This window comes from Lingula anatina, chromosome 2 (genome assembly GCF_051362555.1).
Source record: "Lingula anatina isolate TDL-2025a chromosome 2, LinAna3.0, whole genome shotgun sequence".
Classification (NCBI taxonomy): Eukaryota; Metazoa; Brachiopoda; class Lingulata; order Lingulida; family Lingulidae; genus Lingula; species Lingula anatina.
Window position 1 is genome coordinate 27,642,426 of NC_141768.1, and position 16,252 is coordinate 27,658,677.

The following is a 16,252-nucleotide window of genomic DNA, read 5'->3' on the forward strand; positions in this document are numbered from 1 at the left end:
TGACAACATATCAAATTTTCTTTCCATTTTTCATTATTTAGCAATATTCTAAAATCAACAAAAATTTACAGCCTTTACACAAATTTAATATTGGCACTGAAATATACGCACAAATTACATTTCTACATTCATACAGAGAAACATGATTCCAAATAAGAGAAATGCTTTAATTAGTATCAAAAATATCTAAATCTGTCATTATTCTATCAAAAATAGATATATATGATACCTGCTGGATGTGGGCAGCATAGCCACATCAGAGGATACTAATTATAAATACACCCATATTTACATGCAGGGGTTTCCCCATGATTTGGGGCAGAGGGAATCCAAAATGTGAATCTGTAATTTGGTCATCAGTTTACAGGCAGTCCAACCAAAGCAAACCCAACCACCCAACCCCGGAATTTCATAAGCTGAACAGCTGCCTTTGAAAACATAGACCATCTTTTGAGGCTTATGGCTGTCTTAATGTTGGCTGGCCCCGGTTTCACAAAAAAAAAAAAAAAAAAAAACTTAACTCAAGTTCCCCGGCTAAGAACTTAATTACAATGGTTACAAGGGCAAGTCTTACCCTATCAGGAGTAGTGTAACAGCACTCTCATGGAAATCCTAGTCAACTAAGCCAGTGAACTGACTTAAGTTTTTTTGTGAAACCAGGACCTGGGCCCCGTAACTCGAAAGCATTGCGTATTGCAAATTGCGCATTGCGATATCACACTGATGCTACAATGTATCATATGGGGCGAGTATGGGCAAGTTATGGAATCGAGACGCTTGTGCTCGGTCGCAATGCGCGATGCTTTCGAGTTACAGGGTCCTGGACGGCTCTCAGGCAAAAGCCTTGTTTACCTGAAAAGTACGCATCCACACTAAGAGTGTACTTGGAATAGGGGTTGTATGTGCACCCATACCAGTGATCCGTCTTCATTCCCCTCACCACAGTCTTCCCCATATACATCTCCTGCATATCTCCACCAAAGGCAAAGACTGCATAGGGGTTATTGATGTGTGCTTTGCCACTGGTGGTGTTATAACCAAACAGAAGCCTTGACTGGGACGTGCTGATTTTCTCAACCGAGCATAGGTTATCTGAAATGTTGGTGTTTAATAGATGTAAATAAGGAGAGAAAATTTACATGAATGTTTTCTCGGCTGAATATACATTATCTGAAAGATTTGAGTTTAAGAGACCATGGGATTTTGAAGAGAAATAATTTGCTGTACCTGACGTATGCTCTCTACTGACAACATTTTTAGTTGTTTTTTTAACTAGAATGTTCATGAAAATATTCATGAAAAAATATATGAAAATTATCAAATTTAATCAAATAATCGGACTCGTGTTTCTAAAAGATCTTCATCTCATGAAGTTACTTAATAGTTTTTAAAAATATTGCTTTAGTATTATTTTACATGAAAAAATTATATTATACCAGACCATACATTGAGAACAAAAGACCCAAATGTGTTATATCTAAAGGGAAATCAAATTGACTGAATGACACATACATTTCCTTGAGCTGCTGGGGGGTGATTAACTTTCGCATGCATTTGGTAACACAAAACTAAGTGAAAAAGCTTCTATTCAGCAAGAGTCCCCATGGAGTTGGATCGATCTTTGTAGGATGAAAGTTTCATTGGGAATGTATCTTTACATGGATGTCACACATGAACGCAAGTTACACTATGTCTTATGTTCAGACACACCATTATGTCAGCATGGGTCATGGTTCGCACGTGTGTACATATATAACATACACCATGGTGTACCTATTACGTATTACAAATACACTGACCTTCTTTTGTGATTATTTCAATGATCTCATCATCTGCATAGTTGTAAATAAGCAGCAGCTTGTCATCGTACTCGTACTCGGCCATGGCGGCTCTGTTGCCTTGGAAGTCATACCACACATCTACCTCTACCGTCTTGTTCTTGTTGAATAGATTGCATTGGACAGATGTGTAAAATTTATCTGGCAGCACAGGCAATGATGGGCCTGAAAGTTTTGAAAATAATATAATATCAACTGTCATTTTATTTCTATATATTTCTTGAAGTACCACACTACAGGACCTGGTGCATCTCAGTGCTTTTTGCAATAAGCTAAAATTATTTTTACTTTTTAAATTATTTTCACTTAAACACCTAAAAGTATATGCAATTTTAACATACCACAGTAAACCATTGTACTCCATCAAAGTGGAATTTTTAAAGTGAATTTTCAAGAAAGGTAAAATTTGGAAAAAATATGATGAAATGTAAACATATGTCCAATAGTTCCTTGACCAACAATTCATTTCTTTTAAACTATCTGAACTGAACTGAATTTCTTAACCCCACTTTGGAAACTAATTTATGAAATAATACACTGATTAAAGGCTTTATCAATTAAAAGAAATTCACTCTCTGTGACTTAAAACCAGCCAAACTTACCTGGTGTATTGTAAATTTTTGAAGGATCACAAACACTAAGATCAGGACCTAAAAAATTGAAAAATGAAAGACTTACACAATCTGAATCTTCTTAAATATCTCTATTAATTTTTGACAAAACCATACAGAAAATCAAACATTTTAAATCAGTGCCTTTCTTCCCATACTCATAAATGCATGGTTATACCTGGCACAATTCCAAAATATTAAATAAATCTGTCAATAGATCCTGTAACATGACTATATGGCTAAATATTTGTCAGTATGTTAAAGCATGAGTTAATGTCAATTTCCTCTATTAAGGATGAATTTGTAAAATATGGACATTCAGTGTTTAAAAGTGTAAAGTGCTTAAAAGTGTAGTGTTCTGCTGAACTCTTCTCATTCAGTGTGTCCTGACAGGTTTGGGAGGAGTGAAGTCAAGTTATCATCCAATAACTCAACCCCCCCCCCCCAGGAGTAATGAATAAAATATATCCAATGTGCATGCCATATGTGCAGGTATTCTACAAAGGGAAGTGTGGCGTTGTTCAACAATATTTTATGGCGACAACTATCTCTAGCGATTATTTGCACACATGTCCATTCTGTGCATGCTCAATTCCTGTTAGTGGGGCTGTCTCATTTTAGGTACATGCTCCGACTTATATCACGGAGCATCATATCTGTGGGGGTTTGTAATAAAAGCAGCCTTGTTTGGCCAAATCTCAAACAACCAATATTCTGTGATGTCTTTTTTTTTTTTTTTTTTTGGATGAGATGGACTATGAAATCAATGTTTCTGGTAATCTGGGATGGAGAAGACATAGAGTAATTTTGGCCTCAGCATAAAATATCGTTAATTTTAAATGCTCACTTTTACATTTGAATAGTGAACTCTAAGGAAACTTACCAGCAGTGGAGGGCTTGGAACCCTTGGCGTATCTAGGTATAACAACCAACTTATCTTGTAAGGCAAACAGATTGAAGCTCTATAACAAAAAAAAGGGAAAATATTAAAACCACCTGTAAAATAATATAATATAATTATAATAATAATAACATATTAATATATTTAAGATGGACTGTTTTTTCATAATATCCTTAAAAGAAGCATTTAACATCAAGGTCCATGATCAGATAAAACAATTATATAAGTACCATGGCTATATTCCTGATTCTATTTGTTCAGCATCATTAGTGTAATAAACTGTTTATGTCCATAAAGTCATTATTATCTTATGTTTATTTGCTTTCCTATCTTTTAGGTATTCACAGTATAATTTTAACTTCATTTAACTTCATTCAGGACAGGTTGTACTGCTGTATGGAATAAAAAGTTAGGACATTATTTCATCAGGGGCTAATTTCCTTTTATTTCTATAGACAACTGCATTGCTTTATCTGTGGAAAGAAGTTGTCAAAGGATACGAACCCAAAGTATGGACCATTATGATTTGATCTTTTCAATGGCCAAAAATTATCAAACTTTCTGATTCATATTTTTATAATCACAAAATTATATTTCTATTTAGCATTTGTGGTGCTTGTACTGCATAAAATAGTACTTTAGGATAGCCTGCTTTTTGATTACCATTCAAGAGGAATGTAAATTTAAGAGACTATGCCTTAAAAATAAAGTATCTGTAAAATTCACATTTTTTCTCCATTGAAAAGATAGTAGTAATTACCATTATTGACTTACATTGGCCACAGTGTCGATGTCCACTGGAACAAAGAACTGCCCTTTGGCCACTGCTTGGACTATGTTCTGTACAGCTACGTCCAGTTCTACTTCATCAACGGTCATCTTCACATCACCCTTTATGGGAGCCTTGTCCAGTAGAGTGAAGGTGGCCACTATAGTTTTGTAGTTGTAGTGGACCTAAGTAGGACAGTATAATGTAAGATTAAAGGGCAGTTCATGTCTCCTCGTTCACACTCCAAATTATAAATATGACTAGGACTAACACAAATAAGATGTTCAAAATTTGGCCAATCACAGCCACATTTATTGTAAGGTCCCTCTAATTAAAAAATGACATAACTTAGTAGATAACATCGATTAATGTTGAGTTATAACATTTAAGTAATGCTTAGACCTGAAAATTTGCATTTTAATATATAATTTCTAAACAAAAGTGCGTATATTTCAATTTATGGGGTTGTAAAAGGGGGAGTTACATTTAAACACACTCAGTCTCTGTAGCTTCAGTAGAAATTCCCCTCAAAAATAAAATTCAAGCACAAGCCCATGGGTCTTCAGCAGCTAAGGAAACTGAGGGGATGTCTAGTGCTGACTATAGAGTTAAAACTGTTTCACATTACCATCTTCACAATGAGCTTATCATTGTACAGTAGAGTTGACGTAATTCTTTTAGAGTCCTGACACTTCAAAACATACATATGTAATGTAAAATTGGGGAATGCTGACAAAACATGAATAAATCTAAAGCACCAAAATGTTTTTATATCAGACACAGATGCCGTACCCACATATTGATTAATAACATACAAAACATATATATCCACTGGTATGCACTTTTTTTGTGGAATTTATACATCATGGCCCTCACAAAGAATTCATCTGACCTCAAAAACAACAAACTAAAATATCTAGAATAATACGTAAAACCTTAAATCATCTTGCTAGTAGGCATATTAGATATTACCCTTTAAAATGGTCATTGCAGTAGAACAAATAGGTTCAAATGCACTATCATCTAAAAGAAATATATATTACCTCCAAATTGTTTATTCTGAGTGGTGAGACCACAGCAAACCCTTGGATGGTGAGCAAAAGGGCATATTTGAAGTTTATCAGGTTGGAACCATAGACAAGGGTCTTGTAATCACCTGGAGTAAGAAAAAACAATATATTCAGTTTTTGTTATCCTTTTTCTACAAATATAATAATATTATTAGTAGATAATAATTTTATCTACCATTTTAATGTTAAAACTGGGCCATGTGGAGAAATGGGTTGATTTGATTCAAGCTGTTCATATGCAAAACTGTGTCCTAAAACCAGTGGTTGACCAGTGAGTTTTTTGCAACCAATCTATCAAATCTACCACCAAATCAATGGTAAACTGGCAATTAATAATGAAAAATACTTATCTATATAAATCATCTTTCATGGTAAAACTGAAATATGCCAACACGTAAAAACTCAATGTTCTACCATTTAAATTTTGCCCACCTGGGAATTCTATCTTGAAATAAACTTTGCTTAGTGTTTCATAGCAAGCTCCAATGTCAAAGGTCCAAAGTTGTGGCTCACTCTCGTCAAAGTCCATCACATTGTAAATCAGATGGACATCAGTCTGTGAATTAGAATGTATAAAATATGAAATAATATTCTTATTCAGACATCACAAGGCTTATACCCTCGATGTTATGTTATATCTAACAGATTCTGAAATCTATATTTAAAAACATTCTGAAGATCATATTCTAACCACAATTCTACAATACGATACGATACGATACGATACGATACGATACGATACGATACGATACGATACAATACAATACAATATGATTAAGGGTTTCCCCAGGATTTGAGATACAGGGAGTCCAAATTGTGAATCTTTAATTTGGTCACTGATTTACAGGGAGTCCAAGACCCACAAATGCAATGCAATGCAATGCAACACAACACAACACAACACAACACAACACAATACATTATAACCATAGTTTACTTACATCTGGTTTGAATTGGTTCTGCTTGATGGTCACCTCCAACCTGATCGGCTCACCTCCTTCCCTGACCATCCCACTGTACTGGGTCCAGTTGGACTGAAAATTAAATATCAAATATTAAACAATATCCAGGTGAGAAGACAGCATCTATATGATCATTCTTTGTGTAAGAGCAGCATGAATTAATAACAACTACAACTTTTGGAAAAAATGAATTTTCTATTTTTTATTAGACCTTGACTTCAATGTTCTAATGAGAGATGTTGATATGTTTTGCCACCATATTCTTGCTGTCATCTTACCTCCATTGGATGCAAATTTACATGCATACTATTTTCTATTACATAAATTCCTTCTACATTTCAAACAATCTTTTAAGGTGTCACTAATCTAAAGGCTCATACTAGCAAAGCCTGTGTTAAAAATGCTAGAGACAATTCCGATTTTGAAAAAAAAAATTTTAACAACTTATCTTTTTTTTTTTTGGTCAAAAATAAGTTCTAAAGCAGAAACAAAAGATTGTCAGGATGACACCAGGATCAATACTATTCTGAATATCACCAGATAAAGAAGATCTGTCATAACTTACAACAGCAAAATACCACTCCCACACAGTGGTGCAGTCATCACAGATGCCAGGATATCCTTTCCTCTGAGCAATCCACACATCTGCTGGAATGTCACGAACTTTTCTCTGGTGACAGAACAATCTTTATGTTATCATCTAAAGTATATATAATTGATGAATTCATTTTGTGCATTATACAATTTTAGAATAAAGAGTTTAATGATTATGCACTAAAATTCAGCAAAATATTCAGCACTTTTCAATACCAGATCAGCACCAGAATAGGCAAAATTTCCTGCCTTCTTCAACAATCAAAGCTTTCTTTTCAGCATAATAAAAGTCACAATTTAATGCACAAACAAACTGACAAAATTTTATATACAAATTTTATATCCCTTGTTCAAAATGTCCATGAAAATGATTTGTTTTTGAACTTACCACTCCAGTGTAGGTATAGGGCACTGAGACATTGTTATAGTTGAAGAACTCCTGAGGCGTCCGGATCCGTACTTCAGTGGGACTGACCTTGGTAATGTCAAGGCCAACTGTTTGGAGTGGGAAGTACGAGCAGTTACCTTGGAATGTGTCTATCACATACCTCACGCCTTGACACACACAAAAAAAGAAAAAAAACAATGAAATGACAATTCAGAAAACAATAACAAAAGAGCATAACTGATATGCTTATCAACTTACTTTTGAGTTTTCTCTGTGTACAACAAACTGAATTGTTCAGTGGTACTTACGATCTTTATCCCCATATCTTCTGAGTAGTTAATTAAGATTTGTTAAGTAGAGTAATTAACTAAACAATGATTGATAATGACAGACATTACGGACATTGTTAATAAAATTTACCACAAATTCCCATCTTTTCTAAATTGTGCAAATGTTACTAATCCTAATTTCAATTTTTTTTATGAAAAGGCAAGAGATAAAATCAGGAATATTCATACGGTACCTGTGTTGAAGTCATGCACTTCACTCAATGGGTTGAATCCAAACTGCTGGATCAAATCCAGACTGAGAGGTCTGTAGTCATAGCGAACAAGGTTGCTCCTAAAATCATACCACTCCTGTATGATGGAAAAAAATTAATATTATTACATTAATATGTATTGAGAAGTCTGATTATGTTGATTGCCTATTATAAGGGTAGTAATTAAACCAAGTATAGTAGTATGTCTTGACATCTCTTCAAGGGAACCTTCACCTTCTTTCTACAAATTGCTTACTAACATTTTTTTTAGAAACACATTTCTTTTATTCTATATTTTGGTGCTAATAAAGAATTAGTGTGAGCCGCTTTCTTGGAATTTGTAAGTTTGCACATATCATAGAGATCTGAGAACTAATCAGCTGGCAGGCATCTGGGTTGAAGCTGTGAATATAAAGAGCAGAACAATTGCAAAACTTCTAGGTAGGATAAGAAATTATATACAACTGCTGTACATTATCAGAGGCAGATTTAAGGCGTCTTCTGGGTCTTCCAGAAGACGGTCAGATTTTCAAGTTTACATTGACGGGTATCTAATTTTTTTCTGTCGGAAGACGGTCAGAAATTGAGGATGGATCAATAAAGATAAATTGGAAGACTGTCAGAAAATAACTCTGGATCCGCCCCTGATTATCCTTGACAGTATTTTATCCACTCCTTAAGCTGACAGGCACGTACCTTTTGATAGGTGAACGTCTTAGCAATGGGAGATATAATTTCAATGGAGAACTGAAAGTAGTCTGGTGGCGTAGGTAGGGGCCTGGTGTTAACTCTTCCTGGGCATACCATTCCTGGCGGAGTCTGGATGACGCAGTCATCAATTAATATATTATGTCTACACTGCGTCAGGTTGAATTATTTGCATTTAGTTGTCAAGAAAAGAACTGACAAAGCAAACCTAACATTTAATTCTATGAATGTTTATTAAGTCAAGAAATCTCATTCTCAGTAATTAGATTACATATACTTTTTCTCTGATAAATATCATTTGAAAAACTGTTTTACAAATGACTTAATCAAAACTCTAAAATTCTAATCTTAAAACTAAAACATCCTATCATTTTTAACATCATTATTCATCTCACCAAATATGAAAAAAAAAGATAACGCACATTTTCATGCCTAGAACTTTCAATAAACTTACCAGAAACACTTCATTACTGAAAGGGTCATTTGGCTGGAATTTGACAAAGTCGTATATATGCTGGAACTCTCTTGGCACACCATTCTGGTCAAATACTTTGCCTTTTACGTACAGCCTTACTGGGAGAGACTTGCCTTGTAAGGGCATGTTCCACACATTTGGATCTATAATAATAAAAAATAAACATATGCTGTCTGCTATAATAATCACTACATTCTTATAACTTTTCATAACTAACAACAATTTGGAACTATTTACATGAACCTACGTGCAAAGGGGGTAATGCACCTGAGCAGCAATAGGTAAGTGTCATGTGACTATAGATACCATATGACATCACTATGTGACATCACCATACTGGAAAGCAAGCTTTTCAGTGAACAAAAGAAGTCATCACTATGTGACATCTTGCTGCAAAAGGCCTATTCTTCCATTATGGTGGACTGAAGGTCCAGTAGTCATATACTATGGGCACAGACTATATATATATATATACCCTAATACTAATTATTATGAAATTGGCTTTGAAGTTATAAAAAAGCATCTTGTAATTTAAAGAGAAATCGATCAACCACGTGCCAGTTCTTGAGGCAGGGTTTAAAATGTGCTTGCTGAATTATATAGCATTCTGTACTATCATTCTGCTTTGAAAAGACCAAACATGGGGAGATCTTGCTGTGAAAAAGAAAAAGGGTTGTCATTTTTTTCAATTACTGTCACTAGTATGCAGAAGGTAAAATTTTGCCATTAATTTGTACCTTTAGCTTTCACAGAATATTAAATGTAATTTTTTACATTTCCATTAGCAGCAGCTCTATTACATGCTTCACATGTCATGTCTATATATCCCGTGGGTTCCATTAAGAGCGAGTGCAAATTAGAGACTATTTAATTTATACCACATTAGAAAAATGAAATAAATGACCAACGTTAGTTTTTTTATTGCCCTGTCTATGGCGAAACAAGGGCGGTGCCACCCTTTTAAATAGAGATCGTGGGATATTGAGCTTCAAACCAGTTTTGTGGCACAATGCACAACAAATGGGTAAGTGAGGGTATTAGATTATAATACAGGAGAATATATAAAAGCATTTCATAAGTAAACTAGAAAAGCACTCTGAGAGCGCAGACCTCTGCCAAGGCAGCAAAGTCTCCACCCAATGCTGATTCGCCCCTAAATTTTCATTCTATAATGATTTAGTTTTTAAATTTTTGATTATTGATTGATAATTGATCTGGATCATCACCAAAAAGTAATTATCTGTTCCTTGGTCCACTTCTGACAGTTCCTGAAAATTTCATCAAAATCGGTCCATAACTTAGTTTTTTGATTTTTGATTATCCAGATCACCACCAAAAACTAATCACTTCTAAGTTAACCCATTTCTGACCAACCCTGAAAATTCCATCAAAATGCATCCATATATATATATATATATATATATATATATATATATAGAGAGAGAGAGAGAGAGAGAGAGAGAGAGAGAGAGAGAGACTGTCCATGTATATGTATGGTTCTCCATATAATGTGTCTTTGTTTTTAAGATACCTTCCACAGCACAAAAAAACTAATCCAATTTTTTTTTTGTTTCCAGATTGTCACATTGGACTTCATTAACCACAAGAGTTTTTAAAAGTGTGACAACCCACCCAACGAAACCATAGCCATGGAGACGAGCTGTTCAGTTCATTCAAGTAAGGATACACAATCAAACGAAACGGGTTGCCTGGACGTTTTAAATTCTAACAACCGCTCATTGCCGTTGCCAGAATACGAGGCCTATTTGCAGGCTTTACTGCAAGATGACCATGAGACACTAGACGGTCTTTTACAGACTAATGACAGATTCATCATCAATTCTCCCTTTGACATTCAACACGACCCAGCACCTAGTTTGAGCAATGGGTGTCCTACATTTTGCCTTCCTCTAATGATCGTCATAATGCGAGGATCTATCCGATGTTTCCACTTACTGCTATCAGCCGGAATTGACCTAGAATCATCAGAATCTAGTAATAACATCATTCACGCTTTGATATGGGCCGGTAAACTGTGGCCAGAACGCATGGAACAATATCAGCAGATTTACAAGATTCTGGAATCACGTGTACCACTCATTACACTGAGAAAGCTGCTGTTTCAGGAGAACGACCTTGGGTTGCGCCCACTTGAGTTGACATCGGTCCTTGGGACACTGCCTCTAATGACAACTATTCTCAACACAAAAGAAGTTTACATGTACCCTAAGCCCTCTCCAGCACTGCAACAACAAGTGTGGTATGATATCACAGATTACCATGAAACTTCTGGTTGTCGCTCCTCAAAAAGTCCGTTTTATCATTTGATATATCTTGAAGAATCCCAGTTAGAGAATAATGAGTCTAAATATTTCTTTAGTTCCCCTTTCCTCAAGGCTTGGACACAGACCTATGGGAAAATGATGAGAAGATATCTGATTTTCGAGGTTTTTGGTGAGATCCTGTATGGCATAATTTTCTGTATGGTTGTGATGGGCCTCCGTTTGCAAATGCTTCAAATACGAAAACTTCAAAACAATCGGTACAATGCTTCCTTGCCAAATGAATCAAACTTGGGCAATGACACTGTTGCCACTTTTGACTGCAAGAATCTGGATCCTTTTTTTGACTTTCTTGAGATCATGACCTATCTTTTTTGGAATTCCATTCTTTTTGCAAGTGTAGTAAATGTTGGCAAAAAACTTAAAATGTTTATTTCAAGCCTAATTTTGAAAAGAAAGAAGGGGTTTGGCTTCAAAAAAATTATATTTTGTAAGCATAGAAAAAGTATTGTTTTCTTGACTACACAGCACGCAGTATCTTTTATGAAGAGCCTTTTAATGATAGTCCTATTTGTGCATTATTTCATCAATTATTACAGTCTATCGCTGTTATGCTTCGAATATATGTTGCAGAGTATAATAATGTTATTGAACACATGGACTTTTCTCTATTACATGCAGCTCCTGCCAAAGATAGGGTATTACGTATTAGTTTTCGAGCGCATGTTGGGTGACTTAACGAAATTCATGTTACTACTAGGTATTTTTGTGTTGACATTCAGTCTTATGTTTTTCACTCTGCTGCTTCCCTTCTGTGAAGAACACTTCGGTAGCCTTGGTATGTCGTTTTATTCAACTTTCATGATCATGCTTAATGTGGTTGATGTTTCCACGTTAGCAAACCCTGACACACCAGAAATGCAGGTACTTCTGGTTTTGCACATTATTTACATTTTATTTGTTGCAATCCTTGTAATGAATTTTTTGATTGGAACAATGTCGAACACCGTGTCAGAGCTCCATGCACAAAAAGAGATTGTTGATAATTTACAGAAGCTTGTCATATATTACAACAGCGCTGCAAATGCTAATTGTTGTTGTTTTCGTCGTCTATGTTTTACAATGTCAGGGTATGTCAACACTGATGATAGATGGTATCTCAGAGTCTGGTACCGTTTGGATGAATTCGAACGATTATCTCATCAATGCTGACTGTCTGCACTGCACTTGAAATAACATGTTAGAATGGAATGGAAGCATTGAACTTCGATAATTAACGCTCTGCAGTCGAATATTTCTTTACCTGATTGAAAGTTAATCTCAGTAAGGAGGGACTGGATCAATTTTGAAAAGTGTCTTTAGGCCTGGCAGCAAGAAGGCCAGATTTGGTACTCTGAGGATCAATAAAGGAAGTCGGTATCGAATTTGCAAGTCTCCGAACAGCTGGACCTTATAAACGCCATTTTGCTTCACAATTTAAAGTTGCGACAGTTGACCTTTTGATATGGGTAGCTGTTAGATTAAAGAGGTAATGTCTACACTTCCACCATCATTTAAAATAGGTTGCTTTCTATGCTTTTTATTATACTGAAAATACTTAACAGGACATGAAGCAAGCCTTGAGAAATGAAATTGGCAAAATATATACTTCTTATAAATGATGGAAATCCTTCAATGTGTTGATAAATAATGTACATGTAGCACCACTTTAAGCAATTAATAGTCTTTTAGATATAGTCACTGATACTTTATTTTGAGATTATGATCATAAATATATATTATATCCATGTATGTACATTTGTATTCAATGTATTCGTTGTCTAATATTGAAATGTATTTTTTGCGACATCTGTTTCCACACCTTCCCCAATTTAATGTTAGCACAAAATGTTCTCTTACATACAGTTGTAATGTAGATTGCCCTTTCTGCTATGTTTACCAGATTTAAAGTGTGTCCTTTTGTGTTTATGCAACTTCCCCAACAGGTGGTTTTTGCAACATGCATTAATATTTGTATCCATTTCTTATATCCGGAATAAATTGTACAACAAGTATCTTGCTTTTGGTACATTTCTATTTTTAAAAAACCTGGAATAAGGTTTTAGAAGGAACTTTCCTTTTCTTTTCTGTAAGAGAACAACAGTGACAATGCATATCCTAAAATAAGTAATAACAAGTGTTTTGAGTTGGCCCACCTGGCATTTCATACATAGGGAATGAGAATACATTAAAAATATGAATTAGAAACAAAGAAGTTTTTGAAAATATACTATATTATTTTATATTAGAGCACATTAATTATATTCAAAACAGAAATTAAATATTTCAAAAAAAACTTATTTTGAAATAACTTCTATTGAGCTTAAGGTTTACAGATTTTTATATATACTATTATTAACCACATATACAATATATACAGTATAAATATATCAGCATAAAAATTATACCAATTTTGACCAGAGCCTGAACTGCGAATGTTACATGTAAAAGCAAGGCATAGAAACTCACTCTCCTTTATCTTTTTTACTGGAACTTTACGAAAATGTTTTGTCCTTTGCCCACTTCAAAAAATAAAAAGCCAAATACATTTCCCTATATTTGCCTTGAAGTTCATTTATCATTTTTACTGTGTGGATAGCACATGATACGTAGCACAACAAAATCAAGCAACAAATTCTCAGATTCTTCGCTATTGTGTGATGCAGAACACGCGCTTTTTTCATCAATTCAGAAATTGCTCTTAAATTCAAATGTATCTGCTAATACAGTCCTCAAATGATTAACAATGAATCATCGGAATGACATGCCACTACTTTATTTGCTACTTTAACAAGTAAAATGTAATTTAGGGAATAGAAGGAGGCTTTCATGGTAATGTATTTCAACAGAACCTTTTGGCCCCATTTAAACTGAGCTGTTATGGAGACAGAGACAGGAAACAAATCAGTAAAATGTGTATGAGATAGCACTGATATGGGTATTTCTAGACACACCCACCATCTATAGTTTTATTTCATTTCTTTACTAATCTTCTCCAACATACCTTGAGTGTATCATTTTTTTTTTAGCAAGAATAAACTCAAATCCTGTATTACATTTTACTAAATATAATGGTGCCAGTAACTGACATAGAAATATGCAACAAAAATCCCAGTTCCAAATACAATAGATTTTGAATTTGATTATGAATATAAAATCAACATTTGATTTTACTCAGACATCAACAAGAAAGAATCTCTTAAATTTGCTCTGGGACAAATATTTAGTAAGATATTCTAGCTTAGAGAAATCACTAGTGTAGTGTTATTGATTGTCTATTCTGATGCCAACAGGCCAAAGAGTTTTGACGAAAGACATGAAATGTCTTAAAAACATTATTAATCAGGTAAATGTGCAGGCAACCTCAAAGTGACAATAAAAGTATGCAGTTATTTCTGTTTTACAAATGAAATTAGATCTTGCCCTGACTAATACACATTATTCAGATGAATCAATAGAAAAAACTTTATGATGTCGCACATTTACCTGTTCTTTAAATTATATCAGTTTTAATAATAATAATAATAATACTAAAGATTTTGATTTGGACTTTGAATTTATAGCAACTTGTAATTTTATAAGAAATCAATTAGCCATGTGCCAGTTCTTGAGGCAGGGTCTTAAATGTGCTTATTGAATTATATAGCATTCTGCACTATCATTCTGCTTTGAAAAGACCAAACATTGAGAGATCTTGCTGTGAAAAAGAAAGAGGTTTGTCATTTTCTTTTCAATTACTGTAACTAGTAAGAAAGTAATAGTGGACAAAAATTTAGCCATTAATTTGCGGCTTTAGGTTTCACAGAATATTAAATGTAATTTTTTACATTTCCATTAGCAGCAGCTCTATTGCATGCTTCACAAGTCATGTCTATATATCCCGTGGGTCCATTAAGAGTGAGTGCAAATTGGAGACTATTTAATTTATACCACACTAGAAAAATAAAATTAATAACCAATGTTTAGTTTTTTTATTGCCCTGTCTATGGCAAAACAAGGAGGGAGCCACCCCTTTAAGTAGAGATCACGGGATTTCGCGCTTCAAATCAGTTTTGTGGCACGCTACGCAACAAATGGATAAGTGAGTATTTAATACAAGAGAATAAAAGCATTCATAAGTTAAAAAAAACACCATGAAGAAAGTGCAGATATATAGTATGTTCAAATGGCATTAGCACACTCAGATATTTGATGGTCATCATGGCTGATATATATGAGAGAAAGTGAAATATATGTTGAAAGTTCTCCTTTACGTTGTAAACATTCCTGTTTTATGTGTAAGAGAGAAACCAATTACTAAAACCAATTGCTAAAATATATATATATATATATATATATATATAGAGAGAGAGAGAGAGAGAGAGAGAGAGAGAGAGACTGTCCATGTTCATGTATGGTTCTCCATATAATGTGTCTTTGTTTTTAAGATACCTTCCACAACACAAAAAACTAACTCTATATACATAAAAAACTAATTCTATATATATGGGGTGTTACTTTATACTTTGATAAACCTAATAACTACCAAAGTTATGTACATGTGTACATTGTAAAAGTTCCCATATAAATTGTACTTTGCAATTATATGGTAATGTACTGATGTTCTTGCCATAATAAATATATATATATTTAACCAAACAAAAACTTTGTGGAGAAATAAAAATCCACGAGATGAAAATTGACCCATTTACCTGAAAAGTACCAATCCACTCTCATGGTCCCCCTCAGTTCTGGGAAATAAATACAGGAATACCAGTGGTCCACTAGAATTCCTCTCACGGTGGTTTTTCCTAGATATTCCACCTTGTTGTTACCCCCGAACCGCAATACAGATGTCACAGACAATATATGGGCGTGTGAGCCACCTGTTTTATTGTAGCCAAAGATGAAAAGCTCTTGGGAGGTATTCAAGGCCTGAACTGTGCATATTCCTGAAAAGAAATTGACTGACACTTGAGCTCTACTTCTTAGAAGTTATACTTGAATTTTCATTTTATTGCAAGAGTTAACCAGCACTGAATTTTATACTCTTAGTTAAATTCTCATGTTTAATTTTATCAAGTGCTCTTACAAA

General features: G+C 34.3%; 1 protein-coding gene across 1 annotated transcript in view; it reads right to left on the minus strand.

Annotated features, from left to right (window-relative positions):
* The window catches only part of LOC106180028 (uncharacterized), a 30,059-nt gene that overhangs the window by 6,016 nt on the left and 7,791 nt on the right, over positions 1-16,252 (minus strand). The window contains exons 17-30 of the mRNA XM_087007299.1: positions 15,870-16,109; positions 8,837-9,000; positions 8,371-8,493; positions 7,657-7,771; positions 7,134-7,300; positions 6,717-6,821; positions 6,131-6,223; positions 5,622-5,745; positions 5,163-5,275; positions 4,125-4,304; positions 3,333-3,411; positions 2,441-2,488; positions 1,800-2,003; positions 853-1,092 (exon numbers count right to left, since the gene is read on the minus strand). Of these exons, the coding sequence (XP_086863425.1) occupies positions 853-1,092; positions 1,800-2,003; positions 2,441-2,488; positions 3,333-3,411; positions 4,125-4,304; positions 5,163-5,275; positions 5,622-5,745; positions 6,131-6,223; positions 6,717-6,821; positions 7,134-7,300; positions 7,657-7,771; positions 8,371-8,493; positions 8,837-9,000; positions 15,870-16,109 (1,995 nt within the window). The remainder of the gene's footprint in view (positions 1-852; positions 1,093-1,799; positions 2,004-2,440; positions 2,489-3,332; positions 3,412-4,124; positions 4,305-5,162; positions 5,276-5,621; positions 5,746-6,130; positions 6,224-6,716; positions 6,822-7,133; positions 7,301-7,656; positions 7,772-8,370; positions 8,494-8,836; positions 9,001-15,869; positions 16,110-16,252) is intronic.